The sequence below is a fragment of the Erpetoichthys calabaricus genome, chromosome 16 (assembly GCF_900747795.2).
Source record: "Erpetoichthys calabaricus chromosome 16, fErpCal1.3, whole genome shotgun sequence".
In the NCBI taxonomy this organism is placed as follows: domain Eukaryota; kingdom Metazoa; phylum Chordata; class Cladistia; order Polypteriformes; family Polypteridae; genus Erpetoichthys; species Erpetoichthys calabaricus.
Window position 1 is genome coordinate 11137815 of NC_041409.2, and position 17374 is coordinate 11155188.

The window sequence follows — 17374 nt, forward strand, 5'->3', positions numbered from 1 at the left end:
CCAGTAAATGAGAGTACTTTATAGTGGTATGTGAGGCATGCAAGTCAAATTTTCAGGGGCCTTTGCAGTTTCCACATTCATCAAAAGTGTGCAGGCATGCTTTTCACGAATTATTCTGTCCACCAGATGTCTGAACTCTGCCCATGGCCAATTCTTTCTTGTTCTACTCACCTGTCTTTGTCTATTTGTGCTGCAACACTAATCATCCAGCAGTCATGTAATGGCAGTGTTAAAAGAAATTAAAGAGATTTTGGTTTAGATCAATGCCGCTAGATAATGTGATTGACCTGGTTTAGTATTTATACTTTTTCTTTTTGACCTTTTGCCTAGCTGTAGGATTTTGCCTTTGTTTAGGGTTTTCAGGATTTTTTTTTTTATTTTACCTGGTTTTGTCATGGATCCTACCTCTGTTCCCACTCATCCTGATGTGCACCACGACTAGTTTGGATCATGCTGCTGGCCAGGTGCTGTTGAAGATCACTCTGCTCTTTGCCTCTGAGACTTGGTGTCTGCACTGCTGATATCAAGAAGGTCATGCTGAGTGGAAGATAGTTCCTCAGGAGACAGATTGAGCATGACAACACTGCTGCAAATACTAAATTCCAAATTAAAAGCATGCAAAAATATCAGAAGCTACATAAAGGTACTGGTCAAAATTAATGTGTATGGCTTCTCTGGGCCCTACAATACTATAAAGAAAAAGAACAAGAAAGCAGATTTTCAACTGATGCAACTGTTTAATTTTTTTATTGCAACTGGAAGACAATACATCACAGAAACTGTATGGTAGGATTCAGAAAAAAAAAGTTTTGTTGTAGTAATGGACAAAGTGATATTTACAATAACTGATGTAATAGTTTGTCTTTGGCAATATGATTACACATCAAGGAAATATAGAATGCAAATATGCCTCCATATTAACATTTTTCATTATTTCATACAGATTGGCTGAGTGCACATGCCTTTAGACTGCGCATTTCAGAACAAAACAATAACTTGTTTGCTTTTAACTCCTTCTCTAAAGCCCATTTTCTACACAAAAAACAAGATGGCAGTTTACAGGTTATAAAAAAAGACAAAAAAAAACCAAAAACAAAAAAAAAAGCACACAATTGAAAACAAAATATACAATTATATCCCAGTGGACATTTTATCACTATTATTTGCTTGGCTAGTTATTAGCAATTAAATTGCTACCTTTCTCTTTTCTCCCACTTTCAAATCACTGCGCAAACATAAAACTTAAAGGATAAGTTATGCAGAGAGTGGAAGTTACTGAACAGTTTCCCCTTTGAGGAAGGCAGTTGGATTTGACTCACCAATTCACTTGTGTAATCCTAGGGTTCTACAGAACAGACTGGCAAGTTGAGTTTTTCATTACTCTTACTATGGCAGTTGATTTAACATGTGAAATATTCAACACGCATGCCCAGAACTTTTTCTTTTGTTTCTCCCCATCAAAAATGGAAATCTTTATTAGAAGTACCACTGTATTAATAGCTGTCCTTCCTGCAGATACAGAGCTGTTGTTGTAATTACAATCAGATACTTTGACTATTCTTACAATTTCTTATGTTTATCTGCTGTTACACTACTGATCTCTACAATGTTTACCCTGGCTAAATGGATAGGTTTAGTGTTTCAATAAGTGTAATTTTGAGTGTGCAAAAATTATTGCTATGCTTGGTAAAGAAAATATGAGGAGGAGAAAAAAAAAAGCTGTGAGCACATTTTTAACACTAACAAACTTTAAATGCAGGGCAGTTGACCGAAAAGGAGAACACTGTCATGGTCAAAACGTTATGTCTACAGCAGAACAACTTTTAAGTACATTATGCATTATTCATTTTAACCATAAAATACTAACATATATATATGCCAGTCCACTGAAAAGAAATTCTTGCCTTATTTATTATATATCAGCATAAAGCAGAGTCTACTATGCGCATTGGCCAAGGCGCATTTTGTGTAACACATTTTCATTGAAGAGTTTGGCACCACTGTTTAGGTTTTGCTAAATCTGCTTCATGCATGTAAGGGTGAAATGGTGTGCATTCTAGAAGATTTGTTGCTCCAATAAGTCAGATGTATATAACACTGTTTTGAACACCTTAATCTGAAAATGTGTTAGACTGACCTTTCACTAGCAACAAACACACTAGTAACATAAGGAAAACAATGTAAAACAAGATGTACATAACATTGAAATTAAAATTCTGGAACATATCTGTAGACCATGAAGTGGTTTTCAGGATGAAGAAACATACATTTGTATTATATTCACTAATAACTTCTCCTTGAAAATGTCAGCCAAGACATGTACTAATCAAAACACAAGACACTGTAACATAATTCATTTGAAAATCATTAGTGGGCTACATGTGCAGACAAGGCAGTATATTCAACCATTCAAAGCCCTACCCGAAATGTGAAGTTTTCATATTGCAGAGTAAGTTCCCCAACAGTCAGTATTTGTCCCTGAAGAAGGTTTACCTTTGATAGCCTGCTCCAATAAAAAAAGGAAAAAAGGGAAAAAGAAGAAGGAAAAAAAATAAAAAGAAATCTAGGCCCAAGGGCTTCAAAAAATTAGAGGCATTGCCTTTTCTCTATGTTCTATATTTATATGAAAATAATTCATGCTCCATGCTAAATACATTATTTACCTTACATGAACTTTGAATAAAAAAATTTTTCTTTTTTTGTTATAGAACCCATGCAACACCATTTGGAAATTCCTGCTGGCTACATTGGTTAAATTCAAAAGAAAGCAAGGACGCCAAAAAAAACCAAAACAAAAAAAAAACTTTTATACAGTGTTATCCTGACTGAATGAAATTTCATACAACTCTGAAAGGACATTAACAAAAACATGAAAACTTACTGTAGAACCAGAAACAAATGAAACACCCTCCACAGTCAGCTGAATCTCTCTGTTTGTCTTTATAAGATTAATGGCAGGTTTTGTAGCATCTGTCATTCCACCAAGATTATTCATTACTGATCCACAGAACTGTATTCCTCTCTCATTTTATTACTTAAGATTTTTATCAGTAAAGTCAATTGCTTATATTCTATATATGTGCATATATTATTTATATATATATGTACTGTATATACACACACACACATATATATATATATATTTATACACACATACATATAGGCAGTTTAGAAGACAGTTTTGTTTTTTTTTTTGCACGCTGCTCAAAAAAAAAAAAAATATCAGGCTTATGGCTTTTTAAATTATTATTTTTTCCTATATATATTTATAGAAGACTTTAATTCTGTGGTAGAAAATGTCAAACAACCATCTTTCAACTGTGTTTTGTCATGGCACACAAGTTTGGTCATTATTTCTAGATCACTAGTCTTTATGACCCCAAACACAGAGACAACTCAGTAGTAAAATTAAGTGCAGTTGTCACTGTTGGCTAACCTGGGAGCAGACTTTGGCACTATTATGTCCAGGTGCCACAAACTGGCACTGGATGTAGTGCTGCCAACCTCAGTAAGCACTGGAAAACAAAAATCTACAACACAACATGTCATGTATCACAGTTTCCTTCCGACAAAATCTGATGCAGCTTCAGCTTCCCCTAGCCTGTGTTCCTAACCCATTACTCTTGGCTGCATTCTAAATTTTGAATTGCTACAAGGATTCTTCTGCTGTCATTTAACCAATTAATAAGACAAAATTGTTGTGCTCATTTTGAGCTTCAATAGCAGCTGGGCCAATCAGAGAAATGTGCAGCAAGTTTGGCAGATTCATTATTTTGTTTTTAAACTTCTTCAGACAGTATAATCTGTTTCTAAATTAGCTGAGCATCAGTAAATGTTCTGCTATGGCTTTAATCTCCTTTAAAAAAAGAAATAAAAGAAAAAAAATCAAACAAAATAATAATCTAAAGGATAGGAAAACAAAGTGATTGTTGATATTGCCACAAATCATTATAATTCACCTGATGTCCTGAAAAATAAATTGTAAATTCCTTTAAAACCGAAGTTACAGTCCTAATTTTTTATAGAGTCCTTCTGCTCTTTTTGCCCCTTTGCCGTCCGATTGGTGATATTGTTTAAACAGGCCCTGATTCCTGCCAAGTGTAGGAGGGAGCCGGCTGCTTCTTTCATTTCCTCATCATCACTCTCTGGTGGTTTTTCTGTACGCCTCTTTTTCAAAGGCAGTGTATCACTGGAAATCTTCTGCTTTGCTTTTGTCAAATGTTGCCTTTTCTTGTGCTGGGTCAAACAGACACTATCAGCTAAAGAATCCCTTGCCTCTTTTTTAATCTGTTTTTTGTCCTCTTCTTCAGTTTCACTGTGACTTTCATTGCTTTGGAAACTAACCTCACTAATTTCACTCCCTTCACGACTTCCTTTTCCAACAAATTCATAATGGTCGTCTGCAGAGGAAGAAGTTGAGTTGCTGGTGGGAGAGGTACTTCTACAATTAGAAGATTTGGCGCTGATGTAATTGTGATCCTCCTTGGGGTCGCTGCTTACAACTGGAGAACCACAGGAAGGCTCACTATCACTTCTCATGCGTATGCTTGAAAATACATTCCTGCAAAATAAGGAAAAAAAAAGTCACAATCTACATTAAACCTTTAACATTTCAAAAACATGCAGTGAAATTTTCAAAATGCACATTTTGCTTAAACTATGTACTTGGATACACCGAGAGGAAGGCTAATGGGAAATCTTTGGACATTCTTATAATTAAAACAGCTTGTGATTAGATTTTATTTCATAACAATGCTATGGTTGACACCTGGAACATGCAAATGCAATTTTTCACATTGCAAGTACTAATAACTGTTTAAAATGTGTTTGTTTCTATAGAGATTTGATTTTAAGTTGTATTTTTTAAAATCTACTGGAAAACATTATTTAGATTATTACACTATAAGTTAGAGGTTAAGGGGATTTTTTAAAGAAACAAATTATTACTAAAAACTGTATTAAAAACACACATACTGCCTGTATTCTGTGCTCATGACTCATACATTACACTGAACACACAGCATGCAAAGACAATCTTATTCAATTATTCATATCTAAATGCAGTGTCGTTCACTTTTGCGTGAACAAGGCACATTTTCTATGAGTTGGTTTACTGCTGCAGGGGCTGCCATTAGAGCATTCTAAATGCTTAGCTGGAAAAGCCAATTGGCTGGAAACAGTTATAAATTATTTGAAACTCATGAAAATCTAATATTTGGAGCACTAAAATGGCATAAAAGGTGGTTCCTTTACATTACTTGAGCTAGCTATCTAGATGAATTTAAACTAAAAGCATATACTATCGCATTAGTCAGAGTCAAACGAAAACAGCCTGTGGCTGTACACAAAATGAAAAAGCATAAAAGAAATGCACTAGTACAGTCCTAGTGGTTTGTGTGCATTTTGAAATAGTCTAAAACGTTTATAAAAATGTTTATTAAGAAGTGTTCTATGTCATGAAACAATTACATTCATGCATCTTTCTCTGCAAGCAATTATTACAAATGAATTCCAAAGTCAGCTTCTGTCACTGTGATATTACTTTAAACCCATGGACAGTAAAATAGCAATATCTAAAAGCTTAACTAGGCAATGAGGCAGAAAATGAAAAATAAAAAATGCAAAAGTCTCATAACCTTTAAATATACTGAAAAGCCTCATAAATCTAAATAATCATTTTCCATGAGCAAGGTTTTCAGGTCACTGTTACAATGGTATATTTATTGTGTTTCTTTTGACAATTTGCCATCAAATTTACAATTAGAGCACAAATTAATAACCAAAACATAAACCTTTAGGAAACATAACCTTTAGGAAACTAAAAACTGAATAATTTCATTAACTTTTAAATCCCTGGCTTCATAACAGAAAAAGTAATTTTTTAAAAAAAAAAAATGTTGCCTTTTCATTTCTTACACCATATAAAAAGTTCAGTATGTTGCTTAACCTTCACAATGTCTTCAAGTGCTGACTCAGTGCTGTGCCTTCCAATCTTTATTCACACATTTCTTTCACCCCATTTCAGATGTCAGATTTTTCTCCTCAAACCTATTTTATACCGATTGACCTTATGAACTTGTAGTAGTTACCATAGTTTTAGAAAAGGCGGCATTTAGGATGCTTTCATGGGATGTACAAAAACAGTACCCTAAACAGGAACTAAAAATCTGCTAAAGTGTGCTAACAGAGACAGACAGTACAGAAATAGGGTGGGTGAAAATAGACCTGAAAGTTATGTCAGTGTTCAAAATGCATAGCAGTTGTACAAAAATGGGGCATTTGAAAACTTTTATACTTTTTGTAAAGTCAAAGCACTTTATTAAAAGTGTTGACATCTCAAAGCTGAAAAATGGCATTTAGGTATTTTTTTTATGGGTTGTGAACAAACTATCCTAATTGTAGTGGAAAATCCATTAAAGTCAATGTTGATCTGAAGGACATTATTGTGTGGCAGCTGTACAAAAATGTGAAGGGGAGGAGACGCCACACAACCCAAGGAAAAATTCTTATTTTGTGCAGCTTTGGTTTGCCACAGTAGACACCGCTTGAATCACAGAGTAAATCTTCCACATTCGGAGTATGGAGTACTAAAGTGTAACTACTCCAAAAATATACACCAAAAAAATTGTGAACTTAGAATTTTGGAGGGGTTGCAGGCAGGAAAGGGAGAGATGTTTGTCGGGGAGTACCTGGTGGTCAGGTGACACAGGTGGCCCAGTCAAACGCTGTCTGAAAAAACTACTAGGCACTGATATGTGAACTCAGCATCCAAAAGATGAAGGTCTTGTGGAAAGTTCTGCAAGACTATGGGTTTCAGAGCTGGTACTACATGCAATTTGGTCCCTGTATTTGCAGTACAAGAGCTGTGCTTGCCTAAGTGGTATTAGGTATTAGACTTTCAATATAGGCTTAGAATTTTGCTAAAAGAATGTCTTTATTTACTCTGTTCATGGCTTTTACGTAAAGGGCATCAAGGAGCAGCAGAAGTTTAGATGGTGTTCTGTTTGAGAATCTAAGGGTTAGTTGTTTTCTTGTTAGGCTCTACAAGGCATGGCCCGCTGATAAAACACCCAATGACAGACCCAGGATACACTGCAGGGATTGAACTTCTTGACTGTCCTTGGGAGTGCCTGTCATCTTTCGACTTGAAGCCTGTTCATTGAGGTTTACCCCGGTGGACGAGAGGGTAGGCTCCCTCTGCCTTTGGGTGGGGGGACGGGTCCTAACTGTTGTTTGTGCGTATGCACCGAACAGCAGTTTGGAGTACCCACCCATTTTGGAGTCCCTGGAGGAGGTGCTAGAGGGCATACCTTCTGGGGACTCCATTGTACTGCTGGGAGACTTCAATGCTCACGTGGGCAATGGCAGTGAGACCTGGAAGGGCGTGATTGGGAGGAATGGCCCCCCCGATCTGAACCCGAGCGCTGTTTTGTTATTGGTGTCCATAACGAACATCATGTTCAAGCATAAGGGTGTTCATATGTGCACTTGGCACCAGGACACCCAAGGCCTCAGTTCGATGATCGACTTTGTGGTCGTGTTGTCGGACTTGTGGCCACATGTCTTGGACACTCGGGTGAACAGGGGGCGGAGCTGTCAACTGATCACCACTTGGTGGTGAGTTGGCTTCAATGGTGGGAGAGGATGCCGGTCAGGCCTGGTAGGCCCAAACGTGCTGTGAGGGTCTGCTGGGAACGTCTGGCAGAGTCCCCTGTCAGAAGTACCTTCAACTCCCACCTCCGGCAGAACTTCGACCACTTCCCGAGGGAGGTGGGGGACACTGAGTCCGAATGGGCCATGTTCTGTGCCTCTATTATTGAGGCGGCTGACCGGAGCTGTGGCCGTAAGGTGGTCGGTGCCTGTCGTGGCGTCAATCCCTGAACCCGTTGGTGGACACCGGCGGTGAGGGATGCCGTCAAGCTGAAGAAGGAGTCCTACAGGATCCTTTTGTACTGTGGGACTCTGGAGGCAGCTAATAGGTACCGGCAGGCCATGCGGAATGCAGCTTCGGTGGTTGCTGAGGCAAAAACTTGGGTGTGGGAGGAGTTTGAGGAAGCCATGGAGAACGACTTTCGGACGGCTTCAAGGAGATTCTGGTCCACCATCCGGCAGTTGGTGGGCCAGAAGTGGTGGATCCTGACAGTCTCAGGAGGGGGAAGCAGCACAGTGTCAACACTGTATATGGTGGGGATGGTGTGCTGCTGACCTCGACTCGGGATGCTGTGGGTCGGTGGGGAGAGTACTTCGAAGACCTCCTCAATCCCACTAACATGCCTTCCAATGACGAAGCAGAGCCTGGGGACTCGGAGGTGGGCTTCCCCATCTCTGCGACTGAGGTCACCGAGGTGGTCAAAAAACACCTTGGTGGCAGGGCCCTGGGGGTGGATGAGATACGCCCGGAGTTCCTCAAGGTTCTGGATGTTGTAGGACTGTCTTGGTTGACACGCCTCTGCAACATCGCATGGACATCGGGGACAGTGCCTCTGGATTGGCAGACTGGGGTGGTGGTCCCCCTCTTTAAGAAGGGGGACCGGAGGGTGTGTTCCAACTACAGAGAGATCACACTCCTCAGCCTCCCTGGAAAAGTCTACTTGGGGGTCCTGGAGAGGAGTGTCCGTCAGATAGTTGAACCTCAGATTCAGGAGGAACAGTGTGGTTTTCGTCCTGGTTGCGGAGGAGTGGACCAGCTCTACACCCTTAGCAGGGTCCTGGAGGGTGCATGGGAGTTTGCCCAACCAGTCTACATGTGTTTTGTGGACTTGGAAAAGGCATTCGACCGTGTCCCTTGGGGAATCCTGTGGGGGGTGCTCCGGGAGTGTGGGGTACCGGACCCCCTGATAAGGGCTGTTTGGTCCCTGTACAACCGGTGTCAGAGCTTGGTCCGCAGTGCCGGCATTAAGTCAAACCCGTTTCCAGTGAGAGTTGGACTCTGCCAGGGCTGCCCTTTGTCACCGATTCTGTTCATCACTTTTATGGAAAGAATTTCTAGGCGCAGCCAGTGCGTTGAGGGGGTCCGGTTTGGTGGACTCAGGATTGGGTCACTGCTTTTTGCAGATGATGTTGTCCTGTTTGTTTCATCAGGCCGTGATCTTCAGCTCTCTCTGGATCGGTTTGCAGCTGAGTGTGAAGCGGCTGGGATGGGAATCAGCACCTCCAAATCTGAGACCATGGTCCTCAGCTGGAAAAGGGTGGAGTGCCCTCTCTGGGTTGGGGGCGAGATCCTGCCCCAAGCAGAGGAGTTCAAGTATCTCGGGGTCTTTTTCACGAGTGAGGGAAGAATGGAGCGTGAGATCGACAGGTGGATTGGTGAGGCCTCTGCAGTGATGCGGGCTCTGCATCGGTCTGTCGTGGTGAAAAAGGAGCTGAGCCGTAAGGCAAATCTCTCAATTTACCAGTCGATCTATGTTCTTACCCTCACCTATGGTCATGAGCTGTGGGTAGTGAACGAAAGAACGAGATTGCGAATACAAGTGGCTGAAATGAGTTTCCTCCGCAGGGTGTCTAGGCTTTCCCTTAAAGATAGGGTGAGAAGCTCAGTAATCTGGGAGGGGCTCAGAGTAGAGTCGCTGCTCCTCCGCATCGAGAGGAGTCAGATGAGGTGGCTCGGGCATCTGATCAGGATGCCTCATGGACGCCTCCCTGGTGAGGTGTTCCGGGCATGTCTAACCGGGAGGAGGCCCCAGGGAAGACCCAGGACACACTGGAGGAACTAGAAGAAGTGGCCGGAGAGAGGGAAGTCTGGGCATCTCTGCTCAAGTTGCTGCCCCCGCGACCCGATCTCAGATAAGCGGAAGAGGATGGATGGATGGAAGGATGGATGTAATTATTCATTTTATGACCTGTATAGTACATTTCGGAAAACACTGTGGCACGGATGCAACATTATTTATATTATTCATATAAATCCACATTTTGGTGCATGGCGGTATTTCTTTTGTACTCCAGGACATGCAGAGGAAAGAATACTACAGAGACGTCAGTTCCGTGCTATATGTAATCATCAGGTTCAAATGTTAACAGTTCCCACACTCCCAAGGACCGTTCTTCCTACATTTACAACATGTGTACCTGTTGCAATGTACACTCTTCTCTCTATGCTGTTGTTCCTATTACTGACACTAACTGAGTTTGCTTTCTTGGGCGAAGCGGCTGTCTTGTAACAGAAGCTTGCCAATGCTACATCCTCCTTTTCATTTCCCATTGCCTTTTCTTGTAAGAAGCGACGACGAAGCTCCTCTGCAAGGTGCCATGAACACTCTTCACTGTGGCCCCCGTGCATGCCTTGTACAGTACATGTGCATTGATCGCCAACAGGTCAGGCTTGTTATAGCACAAGCAATCATCCACCTGCGTGTTCCTGCTCACTTCTTACAAGAAAAGGCGATGGTAAAAGACAAGGAGGATGAAACATCGACAAGCTTCTGTTCCAAGACAGCCGCTTCGCCCAGGAAAGCAAACTCAGGCAGTGTCAGTAATAGAAACGACAGCATAAAGAGAAGTGTGTACATTGCAACAGGTACTCATTGTAAATGTAGGAAGGATGGTCCTTGGGTGTGTGGGAACTGTTAACATTTGAACCTAATGATTGCATATAGCGCGGAACTGACCTATCTGTATTATTCTTTCCTCTGAATGTCCTGGAGTACAAAAGAAACATCACCATACACCAAAATGTGGAGACTGGGCAATATCGGGGGAAAAAAAACCAAAAAAAACCAACACGGTCACTGATTACAACCGCAAGAAGGCATGCGAATGAATATGAACAACATGAGTAATGTTGCATCCGTGCCACAATGTTTTCTGAAATGTACTATACAGGTCATAAAATGAATAATTCCAAATATCATATATACCCATGTCTCTGTTTTTTGTCAGTGCGGCTTTGACATCATGGACCATAAAGGCACATACTAATTTAGCATAAGCAGGAACACTCAATAAAATTGAATAAAAAAATCAAGTGACAATGAGATAGGAAGAAGGAAGATTCACCAGCGTTTGTGTGTCAGCTTTTATCCAGATTAGAGAATGTCCAGTTCCATTGTCTCAAAACACCACTGACATCTACAGTTATTCCCAGTTTCAAATAAAAACGAACAGCGTCAGATCCCTTTCTTGGGGGGTGGGGGATGGGTAATATGTATTATCATCGTGAGTGAGAGAATAAAAGTGGAGGAAAAAAAAAAGGCCAACTTTTACAAGTACTATAAGTTTACACCAGCTGTTACAGATGCAAATCAAATGTATGTTTTTTTTTTGTATAATGTTAACAATAAGAGCAGCTCACTACTCAAAACGGCTACAAGTTTTCAAGTCAAGGATTACAAGTCAGCAATTCTTACCACTGCGCGACGGAAGTTGTTGCATTATCCTTGAGCCTTTTGTGAAAGTGTATTTGATCTTTGGACTTCAGGCTTCACACATTACATAGTTTATGTCTACATTTTGTCATTTATTACTAAAATATGAAAAACGTTTCTGTTTTAACAATGTGTTTACACTGATTATTGTAGAAACGGAATACATATGAAATGCATGTGTTCCAAATAACGATCTATTTCCACTCTAAAATTCAGTCACTTCACTCCAAGATAATCAAGGCTGGAACTGGGAGAACTTTGTGCCCGTTCTGCGGCGGTGGGGGGATGGAATAGTAGGCTGCTTGTCTTGATCGGCACATTTACAAGACAAGAGACGCTGACGGAGAGTTGTGAAGGGATTTAAGATGGGCCGCATTTACGAGCTTTTTCGTAGGCTTTGGTAATTCTAGTGTTAACAACCTCTAGATGATAATGTCTGCTGAACAAACAGGTATTGCTAGCTAAGTGGAGGCAATGTATGCTACAACACGTTGCGAACGGTAGAGCAACTCAAACGGAGGCTGGCCCTGCCTGGCTCCCTACTCCTGAGGTCCCGCCTCTCCATCCTCTTGGCCCGCAGCCTGTCTCTCGGATTCGTGTGAATAAATCGGTGCCGCAATTAAACTATAATACTTAGCGCGATGAGAGAAATCACAAAATCAACCGGAATGTTAAAGCAAATTAAAGAAAAAAACCTAACCTAAACCTGTTAAGTAGTTCTCTCGTGAAAAGTGGACAGACATACAGACAAATAGACAGATGTTGGAGTTATATATATATATATATATATATATATATATATATATATATATATATATGTATATATATATGTATATATATATACACTGATGCAATAGGTTGAGAAACTTCATCTAGATGCAATCACACTAATTTTTCCACTTCTTTGTGAGTTGACTTCTGTACATAGCATTCATGATGAAGAAGCCACCCAAGTTTGGTATAGGGTTACTGCTAAACCTCATACATTTGCAATTTGTACAAATGGAAATACACTCACTGTTGTATGCTTTAAACAACTATTCAGAGTATTCTACTACACCTCATAACTGACATGACAGAGATGTGGAGATGTGTGATTGGTGAGAATGGCCTGTCTTAACAAATGGTGAAATACTCTTGTAATTTCTTGAGAAACTATGGATTGTCCATAGCACACATCATACTTCAACATAAGGTTGCTATTAAGTACCTTGTTTCTAAAGTCAGTGATCAGATTTATAATTGTGTAATCTAATAAGCAACACTACATCCCGAAAACTTATTAACTGGTGCAGAGCTTTCATGTGATATTGCTTTAGGAGTGAGCTAGTTGAAAGTATATGGAATGCCTGTTGGATAGATCCACAAAAACAGAATGAGTAGTGATTGGGCTTTACACATAAAATACATTATTTGGCCTTAGATAAAAGTTGTTTGAATGAACTATGTTCAGACTGCTAAAAGGAAGTTTGGCCAAAGGTAGACTTCAGTTAAAAGTTAGGGTACTTGATCAGAACCTTCAGCAAACAGTTTAATTTAAGATCAAGGAGCAGCACTGTGCGCTGGTCTCTGTGCACCTAACCGATACCACTTCTCATTGATTCAAACTGCTGGACTGTCCATTTCTGAAATCAACAGAAGGAGAAGCTGATAACACGTAATGCTATCACTTCAATAAACGACTCTAACGATTTACCTTTTGTATAATGCAGCAGGCAGGCAAGCAAACTCAGTGTTTTGGAGGTTCCACAAATATAGACATTGTTTTATGACAACTGTTTGATAAAACTTACAGATGATAAAACTTGTATGTTTTGATACTCTTACATTAAGTCAACTATATATTTTGTCAAACTGGTTGTGGCAAATGCACTGTATAACCGATTTGAACTGTATGAGTATGGCATGAACTACTTTTCTATTTCTTGTGGTCAAAAGTTTGATTTAGTATACTCCCTATGTCCTGCATTTCTTCATAAATTACAAACAAAGTAAAACTAAAAGAGGATGACTTCAGCCATGGAATGATGTTAAAGGATTTTAAAATTGATATTATCCCTATATCAAATTTAGCATGAAAGCAAGCATAGGCATAAGGGGGTCCAACCCGATACTAGCAAGGTGTACCTAATAAAGTGACCGGTCAGTGTACATTTCATGAATATAACAGTCTAATGCATAATACATACAACGGAAAAAAATACTGTATCTTACTAAACATCATGCCTTTCAAAATTTAAATTCCAGTGCAAATCTTTTCAACGCACTAAAGCAGGGTTTCTTAAACTAGAGGTTGCAAATGTTTGTGATGGGCCACTGCATGATTGTGTAGTAAAACTACAAAAGTTCATCTAAGTGTAAATTCTGTGCTGAGTGATATTCCTGCCTCTATTTATCATACCATTTATCGCAGCAGTATGTGAAACAATGCCATTGATGCATCACGGACAGCTTTTGTTACTGTGGCACAAGAAAATGATAGGTTTTCATCAACTTTCATCTCACAGCTATTAAACATTCAGCCTGGCCGAAGACTGGCAGCAAAAGGTGTGTATAAAGAGAAGGAACTGACAGACAAGCTTGTGAGGTGAAGAATATTTTCCAACATAGTGGGCATAGAAGAGTTGCTTTCCATTGTGCTTATTGTGCTGCTTACCTATACGCATTCAAATATACTTCGTCAAGTCTGAATGCTGTATTTATGCGTGAAAGGCAAATTATTTACTGGTCTCCACATTTCTGCATTAAATCCCGTGGCTGTCGACATTACCATTGTAGTGAAAAGTTCAGAGCACAGTGAAAATCAGATTATGAATAACTAATCAACTTTAATTACTTAATGTGTTCAATAAGGAGGAGCGCATTTCGAAGAAAAATTAATAATAACAAGGCTTTTACACAGTGCAGTAAAGTGATGATAGACAAACACACACATATTTATGTATTTAGTTTTGCATGTTTCTCCACTGACATAATTTTGCATATGTTACTTAGTACAGGATGACCTCGGATTGCTGTAGACTGCTTATAATCAATCCTGCTCCTTAAAAGAATTTCTTTCTTTTTCTATGCTGTCAGAGTCCTGCATGAGCTGATAGATATGAAAGCAGATAAAAGCACATGGTAATCTGATTTTTACAGGGCTCTGAATTTTTCACTATACAGTCCCTTTGCAGCCATTGTATGTGTGCCTAGTGTAGGCAAAACGTCTATGTCATATGCATTTTCGGGGGTGTCTTTTGAAAATTATACAGAAACTCCAGTGTGGAAAGAGATCATATTAGTTTTAAAAACTGTTTTAAATAAAAATTCAGTAGTATCAATATAACCTCAGTGTGGGGAAATCCCCCTAAACCATCTCCTCCCCTTCGATACGCTTTTGACTTGGCTGTGGACAAACCACCATACCCTCACCCTTCTTTTCTTCAATATGCTGTGGATTCTGCGGGGGAAAGCAAATTTCAACGCATTGGAGAATTAAAATGGAAACTGAGCTTGCAGTAAAGTAGGGAGTCGTGTTTATGTAGTGCAACACACGTTTGTGATGTGCACCGGGTAGGCTAGTAAGTGTGTGACCAGGTTAGGGGCGATGATAGTATGATGGGGTTATTGAGAGGTACCTGTTATTTATGTCAGTACCATATTGGTACCATTAATGATAGCTGCTATCAATGCCAAAGTCAACATTTTAGTACTGATCTAACACTAGTTATAACAAGGGAATAATATTCTAATTTAATACAGAAAAGTCTTAGTATACAGATCTTTCAGAGCACAGGATGTTTTAACGTGCTACACTAAGGAGAAGGAGCGGCCTACGCACTAGGCTACATGCTAACCCATGCAGACCGGCACTTCCCAGTCTCTTCCTCACTAATGCCAGGTCTCTTGCCAATAAGATTGACGAGATTTGGCTGAGGATCGCCTCACCTAGGTTGGGCAGCTGTGTGGCAATTATTACCGAGACCTGGCTGGATAATAACATCCCAGACGCTGTGGTGGAGCCAGAGGGGCGCACTCTGTTCCGGGCAGACAGGACTGCAGCTTCCGCTAAATGTAAAGGTGGAGGGCTGGCGCTGTACATTAATAAATCCTGGTGTACAACTATAAACATTATCGGAACATACTGCTCCCCCGACTTGGAATATCTGGCTGTGTAATGCAGACCATTCAAGACAGTAAGAGAATTCTCCTCCATCCTGATAGTGGCTGTTTATATCCCACTGCAAGCTAATGCTAAATTAGCATTGAAAGAGCTGTACTGCCTGATTAGCAGACAAATGCCAATCCAGATGTGGCTGTGATTGTGGCTGGTGACTTTAATCATGTAGAATTAAAAGCAGTGCTTCCCAAATTTTGAAGAATTATAAACTTTCCAACTAGAGACAATAGCATTCTGGATCAAGTTTATTGCAACATCCCAGGAGCTAGGGGTGGGCAGTATGACCAAAATTCTATATCACGGTATTTTTCAAAGTTATCCCAGTTTCATGGTATTCTACGGTATTTTTTTTCCCCATGCATGAGTGGATGTTAACCACATTTTCCACTGTAATTACTGGCTAAGAATAACCTATTCCACTGTCAAGAGCACTGTACATTGTACAAAAAAAACATTTTAATGTGCACACAAGTATTAATACAGGTTTGCATGGCCCCATAAAGTGATAGTTTTCAAGGGGGTGGCACTAATGAAGAGAAGGAATCACGTTGCATGACAGATGCAGTCAAAATATAGAACCTTTTTATTGAACAAATTTTGCAAAAACTTAAACTATCATTTTGACAACATATTTTCAACCATCCAAAGAGGCATTTAGACTTAGTAAAATATCCAGAAGTGCTGGTCAAAAGTTGTATTGCACTGAACATGTCTTAGAAAAGGAATAAATAGTAAATATTTTTTGTAAACCAACTACACTTTCTGTTAATGTTAACAATCTCTGTCCACTGACACGTTAAAGTGACTTTTTAAACAACTTCACCATCATTAAACTGCATAATATTTAAACTAATAAATAATAACAATAAAATAAATAATAGTGTTAATACTGATAGTTGCACTATTACTTCAAGGCTTCAAGCCCAGGTGCATTACACAGTATTCACCAAATTAAAATAAAATAAAACAAGTGCAACTTGGTGATGACATCTTTACCAACTAGACCATCATTTAGGCAAACTGCATTAATACGGACTGCAACTTGCATTTATAATGCTATTTGTGGTATAGCCCTACGGAATCATATTAGGGCCATGGTGAAGAAAAAAAAAAATACGGACACAGGAAAGAAAAAAACAAACTATATGTCGAGAATAAAGTCGACATTTCCACTTTATTCTCGCCGTTTATGTCGAGATTAAAGTCGACATTTCCACGTTATTCTCATAGTTTACTTCATAATTAAAGTAGAATGTCGTAAACTAAACTTCTTCCTAAAATCAATGTTTAATTTACTAGATTTTGTCATACCCAGTCATAAGTTAATGCAGCACATTAAATGCTTTGTGTTAAGTGTTCCCCGACCCAGTGGTTAATCACTACGCTTCTTAAACTGACTTCCTCCGCACTAAGATGAGACAGTGATCACTGTACAGAATCCATTCACTTCATTACATTCTTGCTTTCTGAAAATTTAGAATGCTAAGATAAATACTTGATATCATTTTAATGATGAAATGCATTAAAGCAGGTATTAAACATGCACGGTAGTGAGGCGGTAGTGCTGCTCCCTCGCAGTAAGGGGTCCCCAGGTGTATGTTCAGTGTAGAGAACTTTATGGCAGGTGTGACGAGGCTCCAAAAAACTGGATGTATGAATGGGTATTGCACAGGTTTAACTTAAATATTGTGTAAATGTTGGGTTTGTGATTTGGTGGTCGGAGACATGAACACAGAATTCAATGCATGTTCTTCTGAGCGGGCTTTCTTTATTGCACGTGTGCTGTCTCTATCTGACGTACCAAAACCCTAGTTCCTATCCTTCCTTTTTCTTTCTCCACATAACCAAT

At 39.6% G+C, this 17374-nt stretch overlaps 1 protein-coding gene across 6 annotated transcripts in view; it reads right to left on the reverse strand.

The window, feature by feature from the left end:
- Window positions 1–717: 717 nt before the first annotated feature.
- Window positions 718–17374, reverse strand: part of foxn3 (forkhead box N3) — a 287971-nt gene continuing 271314 nt past the window's right edge. For all 6 annotated transcript variants that reach the window (XM_028822123.2, XM_028822126.2, XM_028822120.2 and 3 more), the window contains one exon: window positions 718–4561. In XM_028822123.2, the coding sequence (XP_028677956.1) occupies window positions 4012–4561 (550 nt within the window). In that variant the 3' untranslated portion in view covers window positions 718–4011. The remainder of the gene's footprint in view (window positions 4562–17374) is intronic.